We start from the raw sequence: 16171 nt of genomic DNA on the forward strand, positions 1-16171 counted from the left end.
AATAGCAGTGCCATTTTTATCCCCATGACCCACACTCCCGGACGAATGCATCCGGTGTGGTTCACACGGAAGTGATGCTGACAGTAGAGCTAAGAGGCTTTGCTTCCTTCTCGCCCTGTCGCTCAGACCCAATTCATTTGTGATCATCACGGCCAACCGGGTGCTGCACTGTAACGCTGACACGCCGGAGGAGATGCACCACTGGATAACGCTGCTGCAGAGATCCAAGGGCGACACCAGGGTGGAGGGCCAGGAATTCATCGTGAGAGGTGACTGCCACCGAGGCTTCTCTTTGTTCAGGGAACCCTGTTCTCATTTGCATAGATACCTGCAGCATTTCCTTGTTGAACAGCTTTTCCAAGTAATGTTGACCCTCGAAGTTGCCAAAAATATTAACTAGGAAATGATTGTCATGCTCATTTCTAGCAAATCGGCAGGAATACGACCCATTTATAATGAGCGTTATGCAGATTGTTACCTGGTGTTGGGTGTTTCTTTGCCTCCTTGGCAGTTCACACTTCCGTCGTTCTCTCCAGGCTGGTTGCACAAAGAAGTCCAAAACAGCCCCAAGATGTCTTCCCTGAAACTGAAAAAGCGGTGGTTTGTGCTGACCCACAACTCCTTGGATTACTACAAGAGCTCGGAGAAGAATGCACTGAAATTGGGCACCCTGGTTCTCAACAGCCTCTGCTCGGTTGTTCCTCCGGACGAGAAGATTTTCAAGGAGACAGGTAACCAGGGCGGTGTGCTTGGGACTAGCTGTGCCTGAAACATGGCGCATCAAACCAGAAGCGTTGTTCTGGGTTTGCTCAGAGCACAGGAATAAGATCCTTGCCTAGATTCCGGCACTGTTTTCCTCAAGAAGCAGCCCTTTTTCTGGTTGATGTATCTTCTGAGGCTGTCTGTGGTTAGCTGTCTGAGCACTTAGGATTTAAACCACAGTGAAGAAGTCTGGCTTTATTGAGTTGCAGAAAGAGTCTTCTAAGGACAATAAAATGTAAACAGATGAAGATTGTCCTATAGGAAGCTTTATTTTGTATGCTTGTGTTTCGTCTCCTTTATCGCTGCACCATGAGAGCCATAATGCAACCTAAAAAAGAAATCCTGTCAGTGGACGGAACTTCGTAAAATAAAAAGCAGTCATGTAAGCTCAAGTGTTTTTTTGTTTTTTGTTTTTTTTCTTCTCACTATTATAAAAATGTTTCTAGGTGGTTTATTTTCACTTTCTGTTGCTAGTTTTGATTTTGTGCTTTTTTTAATGTAGCTACTCCATTCAAAAAATATTTGTGTGTTTTTAATATTGTCACTCCATTCCAAATGACAGCTTTTTTTGAACACATAGACTGCTTGATTAGCTAAGTGTGTTTCCTTTTTAAGGGAGAGTCTAAGAAAGGAACGGGGGCTCTAGAAGAGGGTAAACGGGGTCTAGCATATGGTGATGAAAAAATTGACTGGGTGGTGAACACACAATGTGATATATAGGTGATGTATTACAGAACTGTACACCTGAAACCTATGTAACTTTACTAACCATTGTCACCCCAATAAACTTTAATTGAAAAAACAAGAAAGGAGCAGGAGAAACAGGAAGGGCGAAGGAGAGTCGGAAATCTGCCGGAAGTTTTCACTCTTGTTCCAGAACCTTGAAAAGATCTTTAGTTTGTTTTTCTTCCAGAGTAAATGTTACAATGTATACATTTAATTCTGGGATTATCCTGTTACATTTTTCTTCCTCTAATGGAATCTGTTGGTGTCTTTTGAATGCCTCCCAGCGCAGGGTGGGGCACATGTATGGATTCAGCAAGTATCTATTGAACTAAATAACTGTTAAACGGGCTGAGGTGCAGATGCCATAGGCTTCTAATGGTGCTGGCTTTCTGGGACTCCAGTGCAAGAATGTCACCTTGGTCACATGTTAACACTGACATGTGTGCAATGCTGCTGTTGCAGGCTACTGGAACGTCACCGTGTACGGACGGAAACACTGCTATCGGCTCTACACCAAGCTGCTCAACGAGGCCACCAGGTGGTCCAGCGCCATTCAAAATGTGACTGACACCAAGGCCCCGATCGACACCCCCACCCAGCAGCTGATTCAAGACATTAAGGTGAGGTGGATCCGAGCTCATCAGGGTGGTTCCCAGTAGCTCACAGACTCTCACCCTTGGAACATCAAGACATCAGCATTAGTCAAGTTCCGTTTTTAGTCTGTAATCAAAACAAATTCTTGGTTAATTTTGTGTTTGCCTCTCCCTGCCTTGCGGAATCTGAATACAAGATTTTAAGTGAAATGTTACACTAAAAATATTTGGTCTCTAGGGAGGTGTTGGATGTTGCTGCTGAGGCAGACCCAGTTGTTGGGCTTTGTAGACAGAGGAACGATGGTCTGTGGTGTGGAGTTAGGGTTCCCATCACAGGGACGTGGCGTGACCTGTGACTATCCAGTTCCTAGACCGCACAAGTGGATGCACAAAAAGCCCAGATTGGTCTAGAAAACTTGGAATCTGTATTACCTGCCTCCAGACGGGCAGAAGCTCTCCCAAGTCTCTGGACCAACACTGACAGTGTTAAATTGAAACTTGCTCTTTGCAACATGTGTTACGCAGTAAGTGTGTGTTGAATGAGTGAACGCACAAGTAAACACACGAGGATTGCTGCACTTATTTTCTGGGAATGGAAACAGAAACGTGGAATGTTCTGGTGGTCTTGCTCGCCTAGCTGGTCAGTCCCTGACGCAGGACCAGGTCTGGGAATTATTATCCCAGGTAGATTCCCAATACAAAGGGAAGAGCTGGAGCTGTGACAGCAAAGCTGCCAGAATGATGGTGAGACACACGGGTGTTCACTGATGGACGTCAAAGGAAATTAGCTAATTGGGTCCAGGAAGCCAACTCTGCCTTTGCAAAGGTGGGAGAGGGTCTTGTGTGTCAGTGGCGTGTAATTTCCCTCCCAATTCAAATTGGTCTCTTGATGCCAAAGTGATATATTTTTCAGGTATTTGGAGCTAAATTCCACTGAGTCAGTTACTCTCTAAGTCTCTGCAAAGCTTTCCTTGGCACCCAGGATGCTGATACTAATAATTTTATTTCTAGCCTCAAAAATACATTTCTTGAAGTTTTCTCTTGAGAAAGGAGTGAAAACACCCATCAGCCAAGCTTTCTCTTCAAAACCATGTCTATTTTTGTATCCTCTAATTAATTTGAAATAAGATATCAAAGGAGTAGTAGAATTTTCCAAATATGAAACAGTGCTTTTTAAGAAACTAGACAAGTTGTCCTCAATGAGGCCGTACAAAATTTTTTAAGTAATTAAAAAAGTTTTTTTCTGGCTTTCAATCCGGTATTATTGAAAATGTTTCATAGAGGGAATGAAATTGCCAGGGTAGAATGATTCATTGCCTCTCCCCCAACTTTTCTGTTTATTTAAAGTTCTAAATTTAAAGTAACTTTGGCGTTTTGTTTGCATCCCAAATGAACAGTTTAGGAGCATAAATACATGATGAATTTCTCTGAGAGGATCTTTTATATTTCAGGAGTGAAAGAGATGGCAGACAATGGAAGGGGACAGTCTTATTAATAACATACTAACATTTGTAGTTTTCAGGTATAGTGAGAATACAAAAGGCCAATTAAAGGACTAGCAAAATGCATTTTTGAATGAATTATAGATAAAGGTACAAGGTTTGGCTAACTGATTGATGGCTAGATAATTAGCAAGAGAATGTTGAAATCATTTCTTTAAGTAAATGTAATTTCAGGGAGAAAAGTTTTAAATAACATGGGGAAATAATACGCACATGAATGCAGAGAATGAGGACGGCCGGATGGCTCAGTTGGTTAGAGCGCGAGCTCTGAACAACAGAATTGCCGATTCGATTCCCACATGGGCCAGTGAGTTGCGCTCTCCACAACCAGATTGAAGGACAACAACTTGGAGATGACGGGCCCTGGAGAGAAACACTCTCCCCCAATATTCCCTAATTTAAAAAAAACAAAATTGCAAATTAAAAAAACAAAACCCAGAGAATGATCTAAGAATAACTTGTACTTGCGATTTGTCTTCAGACACAGATTGTGGGTTTCCTTGTGCTGGAAATGATGAATACAGAATTCCCACTGCCATCTGGGCTTGCGGATGTCTTAGACTTTTGAAAACTAGTCACGCGTTGGAGAATACAGGTGCATGTGTGTTTTTCACGCTGCGTCTGCTGGCTTTCTTGAATGGCTCCTTTCTTTTCTAGGAGAACTGCCTGAACTCGGACGTGGTGGAGCAGATTTACAAGCGGAACCCCATCCTTCGCCACACCCACCACCCCCTCCACTCCCCGCTTCTGCCCCTGCCGTATGGAGACATAAACCTCAACTGTAAGCCCGGAATTCTTATGACACTGTGGCTTTGTTTTCCCTGTTTGTTCTTTAGCTCTGGCATGATGGCATTTGTCTTAAACACTCTCAGTCATTATAAGGGGGGCGGGGAGGTAAATTATACTCAGATTCGTGACTAAAGCAGGGATTTCAAATTTTGGTTGTAGTGAGGTGAGGATTATTGTACTAAAAGGAAAAAGTGTCAAAGGGAGTCGGCAATGCCAGCCCACCCATGCACGCAAGGTGCCTTTCTGTCCTAGAGACCCAGATCCTAAACAGTCTTGGATTCCAACTAGGGAATCCATTTGGCAGCAGACTGGCTTTTCAGTAAGCGTTTTGTACAGTAAAATAGTTCAGTCACGTAACAGAACAGTGTAACGTGCACACCTGTGTTTCGACAGCCTTGTCCAGCTGATTCCCAGGTGCAGGGCCCTGTGTCCTGATGTAGTCCGGTCTGTGCCCGCTCCCTCCTCGGGTCTGCTGCTCAGAGGGTACCTTCCCCGAGCGGCTCGTGCGACTTCCGTGTTGCTCTTGCTTTTCCTAGTGCTCAAGGACAAAGGCTACACCACCCTCCAGGATGAAGCCATCAAGATCTTCAATTCCCTGCAGCAACTGGAATCCATGTCCGACCCCATTCCCATAATCCAGGGCATCCTGCAGACCGGGCATGACCTCCGACCTCTGCGAGACGAGCTGTACTGCCAGCTCATCAAGCAGACCAACAAGGTGCCACATCCGGGCAGCGTGGGCAACCTGTACAGCTGGCAGATCCTGGCCTGCTTGAGCTGCACCTTCCTGCCGAGTCGGGGGATTCTCAAGTACCTCAAGTTCCACCTGAAAAGGTACCAGATGAGGATGGGTGCCATATGAGCCCACTCACGTGTGCAATCTAAAACACGGACACGCCAGAGACAAACTCAGATACAAAGAGCAAACTGGTGCTTGCCAGAGGGGCAGGGGAGCTGGGGGTGGGGGAGAGGGGGAAAGGACTCAGAAGTATAAATGAGTTGTTTCACAGTAGTCAAAGGGATGTGAAGTACAGCTTATGGAATATAGTCAGTGATGTTGTGATAACTCGGTATGGTGTCAGGTGGCTGCTAGACTCATCAGGGGTCACTTGGTAACTTACAGAAATGTCTACTCCCTGTGCTGTACACCTGAAACTAATATGGTATCGAATCTACTGTAATTGAAAAAAACAGTTTTAATTTTTTAAAAAGGAAAGGTACGAGATGGCCTGAGTGGTGCTGTGCACACGAGTGGTGTGTTGCATTGTGGTTCAGATAAAGAGTGTCTTGATCGGAGGACGCCTGCTGTGGGCCGAGGATTTCCAGGTCCGACTCACTGGTCACGTGAGCGAGCTTACAGAATGAGTAGACACCCTTTTTCTCTCTAGCCACAGAAGGCTGTTTCAGGGACCAGGTCACTTGTTACAGTGTAGTGTCCTAAAGTGTAGTACATTGGATACATTTAATTACCACTACCTTATGCAAATAGGATAAAACCCCAAAGCTTAGAAATGTATTTGTTCCAGATCAAACAGGTAGAAAGAATCTGATTCAGATTAACTGTGGAACAATTTTCATACGGCAGTATGAGGCGTGACTCTTTCAAGTATAACAACACAGCCAAGGTGACCTGGCAGCAAAAGTCGCTCCCAAACACTGGCTTTTTGGAGTATGTTTTGGTGTTTTAACTCAATCTGCACAGGCTGAACTGGGCCCTGCTGGGACGTGGCTGCTGTGTGCACCATGCGCCACTAGGAGAGCCTGCCCACCTCGTCGAAGCAGCCCAGCTCCCAGCCATCCTCAGTCTAACAATTAACATTAGTGTTTGTCTCCTAGGATACGGGAGCAGTTTCCAGGAACCGAGATGGAAAAATACGCCCTCTTCATTTATGAATCTCTGAAGAAAACCAAGTGCAGAGAGTTTGTGCCTTCCCGAGATGAAATAGAAGCCCTGATCCACAGGCAGGAAATGACGTCCATGGTGTACTGCCACGGCGGGGGCTCCTGCAAAATCACCATCACGTCCCACACCACCGCCGGGGAGGTGAGGGCGCGGCCGCGGTGTCGCCCGCTGCTTGATGCCCGCCTACCACTGTGCTTAAGTCAGCACAGTTGTGCACAGTTAGATTGGTTCTCATGCCCAGTTATGATTGGCACAGTCTAGCTGCTTACTCAACACAGAAGCAAATGTAACCTGCAACCAGCCGCGTGTATAAAGAGCTAAAGATATGTATTAAAGATGAGTCGAAACACCAAACCAAATTTATGCCAAAATATCTGAGGCGTACTCCTGCTAATCCGAGAAGCAGCAGAGTGTCTAGTAGAGATTGCAGCCCTGAGCTCACCCACTATGACCGGGGTTTATTATGTCACTTCTGCAACAAGGTGTTTCTATTTGCCACAGGGATGTCTAGATTGTTGGGTCAGGTGAATACATTTTCTCTCTTCTTTAAATTTAAACTTCGTATCATAAAGCCAACTGGCTAAAAGTAGAGCAGTGAAACCCAAAAAGCTTCCCGTGTAGATGCAGCATTGGTGGAAGTCACTGTTGTTGGCATCATGAATTTATCAGATACAACTCAGGGCTCCAGTTTTCATGCAAGTTTCCTACTAGTAGGGATTTGCCAGAAATCGGCCCAACATCTGCCCCAATACCCTGTGTTCTTTTTGGCAAGGAAGAGAGAAAACTGCTGTCAGGAGAACGAGGGGGAAACAGCACCGTTGAAATTCTGGGTGACCCCACACGACAGTTTTAGGAGGCTGCTTGAACCCTCGCGTTCGCTGGCAGCTCCCTCTGGGCTCAGAGAGAGGCACGTGCTAGAAGCACAGCTTCGGGAGCTGAAGCCCCGCGGTGTGTGTTGCAGGTGGTGGAGAAGCTGGTCAGAGGCCTGGCTATGGAGGACAGCAGGAACATGTTTGCCTTGTTCGAGTCCAATGGACACGCCGACAAAGCCATCGAAAGCCGAACCATTGTAGCCGACGTGTTAGCAAAGTTTGAAAAGTAGGTTCCTTCTTTTTCAATGGAGGTTTGAACCTCCATTGTATTTTTCGCTTGAGTGCATTGGGATTCGTTTTATTTTACCTGCATTCAGCTTATTTAATGTTTCATCTCTCTCTGCTGGCTGTTTGTTTGTTTGTTTATTTGTTGGATTCCTTGATAAAGCCACAGTCAGAAGTATGATTCAGTTTGTCATGGTTCTTTTACCTCTTAGTGGTCTGTTCCACTCATGACCTTGGGATTTCCTGATTCTGATTCTTAGGTTTTCCCTTGTACGTTAGCTTTGAAACTGGGCTAGTAGATGCGAGTCTCTACAAACGGCATTTTATCTCTCTGGGCATTCTGTTATTCGGGACTCTCGTGTCCACCAAGTAGCACAAAAGACATTTCCCGCTCATTATAAGCACAGCCTCCATAACATGTCAGTGTTTATACATATCATGGCAGTTTATTTGAGGGTTGGTAAAGGGAATTAAGAAACAGCCTTTGTTTCTTTCTGTGGATTCAGTGTCCCGCTTAGCTAGTACTAACTAGACTGAGCTACTCGGAAAATACTCGTTAGCACAGTGTAGTTGAAGACTGCCTGTTTGTTGTGTTAAAGTGAGGCCAGGATGGTAGGACGGTCCCCACCGCAGGTTAAGTAAAATACGGGAGGAACTCCCATAAGGCTCACTCCTGTTCTGTGTTCTCCCTCCAGTCCCATCTCCAGCCACGCTGTCGTCTGAACATGGACACAAGAGTGTCTGCATCCTTAGAACAAACCAGACCAAGTCAACTCCCTATGGGTCACTAAGGCCCATCTCCCGTTTCGCTTTCTGAGTCTCTCTGACTTCTCTCTGTAGGCTGGCTGCTACCTCAGAGGTGGGTGACCTGCCCTGGAAATTCTACTTCAAACTTTACTGCTTCCTGGACACCGACAATGTGCCAAAAGACAGCGTGGAGTTCGCCTTTATGTTTGAACAGGTAAAAGGAGCTTTCAGAAGCCGATTCCTTAATCAGAGCAGGAGTGGAACCCAGTAATACCCCTCGTAGGTTAACTGTCGGTCCTTAGAAATTATGAGTGGCCGTAGAATTCTCAGCATGGCTGCTTTCATTCATTTGTACGATGAAACGTTTTATGTGAAATCCTGTGCCAGGAACTGTTCTGATTGGACAGAGAGAGAGAGAATAAGGAATAAAATATACATGTTAGATGGTCTCAGTGCTAGGAAGAAATTTAGAGCAGCGAAGAGGGGGAAGGCACCATTTTTACGGAAGGTGACATTTGAGAGCAGTCCTGGTGGAGGAAGGGAGTGAGCCAGGTGGGCATTCTGTAGCACAGCTGTCCGCTCCTAAAGCTGTTGCCCGCTTCCTCTTAGGCGCATGAAGCCGTTATCCACGGCCACTACCCGGCCCCTGAAGAAAACCTCCAGGTTCTCGCAGCTCTGCGGCTCCAGTACCTGCAGGGCGACTATGCCTTGCACGCGGCCGTCCCGCCTCTCGAAGACGTTTACTCGCTGGAGAGACTCAAGGCCCGTATCAGCCAGTCGACCAAGAGCTTCACCCCGTGTGAGCGGCTGGAGAAGAGGCGGACGAGCTTCCTGGAGGGCACACTGAGGCGGAGCTTCCGGACCGGCTCTGTGGTTCGGCAGAAGGCAGAGGAAGAGCAGATGCTGGACATGTGGGTCAAGGAAGAAGTCTCCTCCGCTCGAGCCAGTATCATTGACAAGTGGAAGAAATTTCAGGGCATGAGCCAGGAGCAGGCCATGGCCAAGTACATGGCCTTGATCAAGGAGTGGCCTGGTTACGGGTCGACGCTCTTCGATGTGGAGGTGAGACGGGCGGGTGTACGTTGCGGGCGGGCAGGCGGCCGCTTCATCACTGGGTAGCGTTGGAGAACGTAATCCGTGTGGCCATGGCCAAGTTCATACGGAGGGAGGACCGGATGGGACACGGCTCTCTTACCACTTTTGTTAGAGCCCCCCAAATTTTACTCGTAACACACCCACCCACCAGAAGTTGTTTTTTTCCCCCCACCTTTATAGGAAATGCTTTCATAATATTAGGAGTGAGTCGAAAATGAAGATGTCAGCTATTCTGGAAAAACTTCTACCCTTTTATATGGCAGCAATAGATCCAATAAAATGCTAGTAAAAAATCTGCATTAAAATTTTTTATAACCACAAAATTAGGAACTTTGGATGTACAGTTTTGGATTTCACAGTTTTATTTTTTCCCCATGACTATTCGCAGAATTTCTGTTTCACAATTGGAACTTAGCCATTAGCATCAAGCCAGTATTGGTTCATACTTTTTTTTTTTCAGTAGATCATTCATTGAAAGAAAAGCCTCCTAATGGTCTAGAACCAGGCGTGACCACCTGCAGCTGGAGAGCCAAACCCTGCCTATGTCCTGTTTTATAAATAAGGTTTTATTGGTACAAAGGTGCTCAGTTCTTTACGTATTCTCTCTGGCTGCCATTTTTTTTTTTTTTTTTAAGGCGGGTGCAGCTCACAGTGGCCCATGTAGGGATGGAACCAGCAACCTTGGTGTTATCAGCACCGTGCTCTAACCAACTGAGCTAACCAGCCACCAACTTTAAAGTGGCAGAGCTGAGTCACTGCGGCCAAGACCACGTGGCCCACAAAGCCTAAAATACTTACTGTTTGTCCCTTAACAGATCAACGTACCAGCCCCAGATCTAGATGAGCTTCCATTTTTCTTATCACAATCATTAGCATGTTATCTGATGACCTTTAAATGAGGCCCTATAAAAATCCAAATACTGATTATGTTTTCCAAGATCCCTTCAGGGCTTTCACTAGATGCTGCCTTTGGCTGCTCTGGTTGGTTGGTTGATTCAGTTACATTGGTATGATGCTTTGTCTGGGCACCTCTTCTCTGCATCACTAATGGACCCTCCTGTTTGTGCTGGTTCAGATCAGCTGTGGGTTGCCGTCCTCTACATCGGGGCTCTTATTTTTGTTCACTGATCCGTGCAGGAAAGTCTGTCATTAAAACCAGTGAGATCAACCCCTGCACGCAGCACGTCACTGCTGCTCCTTGTCAAGAGATGTGTTTTTCAGGAAGAGCCAAAACTGCTCAGCACAGAGGAATTTGGAGAATTTTCCTCTGTGATCCTAGATTTTGTATTTGAGGGATAATCATCAAAGACTTGGAGGCAGAACTGGAGCTGGAAGAGCCGACCTGACTCAGGACGTTTGCTAGGGGTCATTGTCAAGTTCTTCGGCTGCGGCCATCGCCATGTAGCTATTATTAATTCACATGACCCACAGAGTGGTGATGTCCAGAGATGGAGAAGTCAGAGGTGTGAGATTTACAGATTAGGTTTTCCCAGATGCAGGGTTGGCTGACCATTCAGAAATCGATTAAGACAGCCAAAGAGGTACCATTTCTCACCTTGCAGTTCCCCAGCATAAACATGCATTGCACGTGTTTGGTATTGTGTGATGTGCTCGCCTCAGTGCCTGCCTTCTGTTTTCTGGGTGTTGTGTTTCTAATTGCTTCAGGATCTAACCATTATGCTGCCTCTTGTCCACAGTGCAAGGAGGGCGGCTTTCCCCAGGAACTCTGGTTGGGCGTCAGCGCAGACGCCGTCTCTGTCTACAAGCGTGGGGAGGGGAGACCGTTAGAAGTCTTCCAGTATGAACACATCCTCTCTTTTGGGGCACCCCTGGCAAACACATACAAGATCGTGGTTGATGAGAGGGAGCTGCTTTTTGAAACCAGCGAGGTAAGAGGCAAACCATTTGTGGCTTTGTCAACACAGAAAAATGACACCCCATTTCCTGAGGCCTTTGACCAAGTAATTCTTTCTGAATACTTTGTGTGAACACACAAGAGGGTACAGCGTGGTGGTCCCTCCCCCAGCTGCAGGTTCCTCGCAGGCCAAAATCTGATCATCCCAGATTTCTTCTGTATACCTTTGCAACAGAGAAATGTGGTTCCTTTGTATCGGGGTCTCACCCATGGAGGGAAGGAAGAGAAAGAGAAATGATATAGATGTCTAAGAAAAAAATACATAGTCTGGCAAAGCCGTGTGAAGGTGGGTAGACGATGATGGCAGCGAGACAGCTCTGCAGGGTCCGTGGAGCAGGAGCAACCAAGGGATGGGACCACCCTGGGCAGAGCGCATTCTCGCTCACAAAATCACAAGAAATATGCCTCTAAATATGTATGCGATCCGCCCCAAAGCTTAAAATGTAACGATCATAATGATAGCCCAAGAAGCCTGTTGAGGTCTCTGGCAAGCAGAGGTGGGAAAGGGAAATCCATCCACGCTGCCCATTGGGCCGTAAAGTACTGGAGAGGAGGGGCTGGGAGGCAGCGATCAGACCTCGGGTGGGTGCAGAAGTGGAGAGGCTGACTGGAGGTAGGTGTGCAGTGAGATGGAGAGAAGGGGGGCCTCTGACTCTGACGAGGGCCCCACGCGCCAGGCTGCTGGGTTTGGTCGGCTCCAGTGGACAACAGGGAGCTGCACTGGGCTCTGTGTGTGACGGGACGACAGAGCGTTTGCAAGCAGTGATGTGGGGTGGGATTGGTGGGGAAGGGCGAACAGGAGATGGAAGCCGGTTATGTCTTAGCAGGGACCCAGCCGTGAGAAGGGGGGTGCAGTGAATGCATCCTCAGAAGGAGCTAACTTGAGATCGCAGCTGGCATGGAGCAGAACGGGGCATCTGCTCCTTTCTGCCTGTCCTCAGAGCCTCAGTTCTGTCTTTAGCTGCACCATAAGGAGTTGACTAGAACCATACGATCCAGTCTCTAAAAGCTGTGATTGTGGGTGCTGTCTTTCACCCTTATTTTAAGTGGGGAGAGTAATCCCAGGCTAAGTGATACCAACACACTTTCGTCTTAAGGGGGTGTGGTTTTGTTTTTAAAGTTTCAAATCCACCAGTTTTACATCAAGCAAAATTGTCACTTTTGCATGCTCACCACTAGGTGGCGCCCACCATCTGGAAAAGCCACACTTCCCCTTCTCCCTCACTAGCAATCAGTAAAAGCTGGTAAACGTTTGGCTTCATGCGAAACTTGAGCCATGGGTTCGCACAGCAGGCCGGTGGCTTTTGCTCGGAGGGCTTCTGGTTGTTAGGCTGGACCTGCTGACCCAGTGCAGAGCAGTGACCACCTGCTGATTCTGCTTCCCCGGGCAGGTGGTGGACGTGGCGAAGCTCATGAAAGCCTACATCAGCATGATTGTGAAGAAGCGCTACAGCACCTCCCGCTCCGTCAGCAGCCAGGGCAGCTCCAGGTGAAGACGAGTCCCTGTGACTTCAGAATCTGATTGCGCCCCGCTGTGGCCTCAGCTGGCTCCTGCGTGCCGAGCCCAAAGCAGAGCTGCCCAGGCTCTCTCTCTGGAAGCTTCCTGAAACGGAGGGGTCTCTGAGGGACTTTTCACCCTGTCCACTTCAGTGATCAATGTATTAAGCTGTTGACCTTAACCCAATTTCCAAAGCTTTACTACTCTTAGATGACACATGCCTTAAAAAAGAGAGAGGAGGAAAAAAAAACCCATGCTGCCGCCAAAGCAGCCAGAAGTGCCTTAACTTGTGGAACCAACACTAATGGACCTTAAATGTGCTACTGAAGGGAAATGCTTCCCCCTCCCCTTTGTTGGGGAGACTGACAAAGCTTGAGGGGAGTGGCATTTATCCATCAATTATGCACTAACTTCCCAGCCTGATTTCCCAGCTTCAGGGAAGGTGAGGGAGTGGGGAGAGGGGACAGTGTATTTTAGTGGGAATGCTGCTGGCAGCCTTCCTCGTGGACACGTATTAACTTTTTTCTTTGTTTCATCTTTTACGTATATGCTTGCCTGTGCATGCATGTGTTCACAAACTCATCACTTTAATCATTGTTTCATGAGCATTAAAAGCAAAGGGAAAAGGATGTGCAATGGTGTAAACAGTCTGTCTGTATATTTTAATATAGTTCGGAGTTATAGTCTCCAATTGTTCCTTTATAAGGCGGTTTTATCAACAAACCGGAAGCCTGGATTTTTCTGTCTTTGCTGTATTTCGAAAGCCACGTTCTGACTCAGTTTCACATGTAGCAGAGTCTGCATTCTGTGTCTGCTGTATTATAAACAGATATGCAGCCTACAGATACCTGTATTTATAAACCACTCTTAAACAGCTCGCGCCAAGGCTGTTTTTAGAACTATATGAAGTCATTTTGGAATCTTTAGTTTCTAAAAGATTTAAGTTAAAAAGACTGTTTCTTTGAAGGTTAGCTTGTATCACTCTGGGTAGACAACAATATAACCATGTTGAATATGGGCTAGAGAGAGAGGCTGCCAGTCCGTGAGCAAATCTTTAAAGGACCCTGACATTAAATGCTGAGGCTTTAATAAAATGCACGAATTTTATGCCAAGTTTAAAATGGTGGTCGGAAAAAGGGCACCTGTAAATAAATCAGCATTTATGACCGGAAGAAAAATGATCCGGTCTTGGACTTTTATTTTTATATGGAAGAGTTATAAGGACTTAGGCCAGCTAAGTCTGCCCACAAAGGAGAAACAATTGCCTTATCCCTTACGGACAGCCATGTGGAATCATTGTTTGTTGGCTCAAAAAAGTCTGACAATAAAAGATATTAGTTAACATGCAGTGTATTTTCTTTATCGGGGCAGCTCTAAATACCACATGGGATCTTGTTTGGGTTTTTGTTGGTTTTTGGTTTTAATTCTTTTGGCTTCGGGGAGCTAAGCTGTGTGTTTCATGCACTTAATCACCAGCTCTAAAAACAGACATGTAAACATCTCAGCTGCTCTTGTAGACACAAAGCATGACTCCAAGAAAGCCGAGAAGGCAAAAGACAGTTTAAAGAAATCACAGAAATCTAAAGACTTGAAGTGTCTGTTTATATCGAACAGTCTCCTTTTGCCTAGCCCCCAAATGTGCCTCATGGTGCAATCACGACCCTGCAGCCTGCTTGCAGTTCTGCTCACTGGAGCAGAATGCATGGTAGGCCAGCCACCGGTTTACCCAAAGGACCAGCTCAGGCACGGGGGTCTCACCTGCAGAGTCCCCTCAGCCAGACACAGGGCGGGAGCACCACCAGTTACCCGGATGTCCCTTTCTCATCACCACATACCCCACCTCGGCCGTGTCCAGGAACGTCCTCGCCCCACTGCCCAGGGACTAGGAAGTAACCTGAAGCCAGGGGCTGCCAAGCACCTGTGGCCTCGCGTGACAAGAAGGAAGGTGAGCTATGACTCGGATGTTTTGTTGTCTTTGTTTTCATTTCAGGCCCAGGGAAAGCCACCCTCACCCCCAGTTACGTGTGAGGAAGTGGTTCAAGCAAGGCACTGTGGCAGCCGCAAAGCTGGGACCTCGGTCTCTACACACAGGCCTTTACATGCCAAGAGCTTCATTTTAACGTTTTATTTAGAAGTAATCATAGATTCAGAGACAGTTACAGTAGAAGGTACGGGAGGTCTGTGTACGTGGACCCTTCCCCTGCTCTCAGTGGTGGCATCTTGTGTAACTAGAAAGTGGCACAACTAAGACACAAGAGTTGAGCTTCCTCCATCCACGGAATCATTTCACCCGATTTACACGCACTCATTTGCATGTCATGTGACTTGTTCAGAACGTACTCAGTGGAGTGATTTTTAATATCTCTGCTTGTTACAGAGAAAGGTGTCAATATGAAAATGGCACCGCTGCACACTTCAACAACCTGGTTGTATTTTCATATTTTAATTTTTAAGTCTTTTGGAAGAGAATACACATAGGTGGGGTTTATTTTGGTTTTTTTTAAATTCAAATAGTAAGTGTAGTTCCTTTTCCTCCCAGCCGTGGCTCCCTAGTTACCCAGTTTCCTTCCCCAGAAACAGCTGTTTTACCACTTTCTTGAATATCCTTCTTAAAAATATTTCAAGCATCGTATACTCACATATATACTCCCTGTCCCCTTCCCTTTTAAAAATACGTAAAAGCATGAATTCTCTTGCACCTTTTTTTCCCCCAGAATAATATTTTAGAAATGATTCCACATAATTGCGTTACTCTTTTTGTATGCAGTGTCCTGAACAGCTCTGGGGGAAAGGACCACCTGTTTCCTCTCTAAATCTAATTCAGAAATTTAAGCATGCAAACAACTTTTTTAATTTACAAGATTTTTTTGTTCAGCACATTGTTGAGGTTACAACGTACATGCTATAGCAAAATTATGTATTTATCATGCATTGGGAGCTTTATATGACAAATTCTAGAACTATTTCTGTGTTGGATCTAAAAATAAGTGATTTAAAGAATATAAATATTAATCCTCACCCATTAAAAGCTTATCTAATAGAGAGCAAACAAGTATACGTAAACCTAAGTTTAACTAGTGCACTTATGCCGGTTCCATACAATTGAACAGAGAAGCATACATGATATGCTGGAAAATACTGGGCCTGGGTTCTAGGTTTGGCGTTGCCATTTTCAAAATATATAATTTTAATCTTTTAGGTCAGGGGTCAGCCCAGAGGCCCAATCTAGCCTTCCATCTGCTTTTGTTAAGTTTTATTGGAACAGATCTCTACCCATTGACATGTGTGTTGTTTGTCTATAGGAGTATTTGTCCTACAGTGGCAGAGTTGACTAGTTGTGACAGGGCCCCGTGCAAAACTGAAAGTATTTACTCTCTGCTACTTTATGGAAAGAATTTGCAGACCCCCCTTTTTAGGTAATTATAGAAATAGAACCTTTCCTTTATAACCAAGTGTTGGTTATAGTTAGAATTTTGGTTCCATGCGTTGTGCTAGGAATATAGTGCCCAGTTTTGAGATTGTTGTTTTAAGTGGTTTGTGTCCA

The 16171-nt window shown here is 46.0% G+C and overlaps 1 protein-coding gene across 2 annotated transcripts in view; it reads left to right on the plus strand.

Moving 5' to 3' along the window:
- The window catches only part of MYO10 (myosin X), a 201627-nt gene extending 187658 nt beyond the window's left edge, over positions 1-13969 (plus strand). For both annotated transcript variants that reach the window (XM_074329057.1, XM_019753532.2), the window contains 11 exons: positions 127-269; positions 537-731; positions 1951-2108; positions 4241-4364; positions 4909-5206; positions 6209-6416; positions 7237-7373; positions 8213-8333; positions 8729-9181; positions 10912-11103; positions 12521-13969. In XM_074329057.1, the coding sequence (XP_074185158.1) occupies positions 127-269; positions 537-731; positions 1951-2108; positions 4241-4364; positions 4909-5206; positions 6209-6416; positions 7237-7373; positions 8213-8333; positions 8729-9181; positions 10912-11103; positions 12521-12622 (2131 nt within the window). In that variant the 3' untranslated portion in view covers positions 12623-13969. The remainder of the gene's footprint in view (positions 1-126; positions 270-536; positions 732-1950; positions 2109-4240; positions 4365-4908; positions 5207-6208; positions 6417-7236; positions 7374-8212; positions 8334-8728; positions 9182-10911; positions 11104-12520) is intronic.
- The last annotated feature ends 2202 nt before the right edge of the window (positions 13970-16171 follow it).

The sequence above is a fragment of the Rhinolophus sinicus genome, linkage group LG03, assembly GCF_036562045.2.
Source record: "Rhinolophus sinicus isolate RSC01 linkage group LG03, ASM3656204v1, whole genome shotgun sequence".
Taxonomy (NCBI): domain Eukaryota; kingdom Metazoa; phylum Chordata; class Mammalia; order Chiroptera; family Rhinolophidae; genus Rhinolophus; species Rhinolophus sinicus.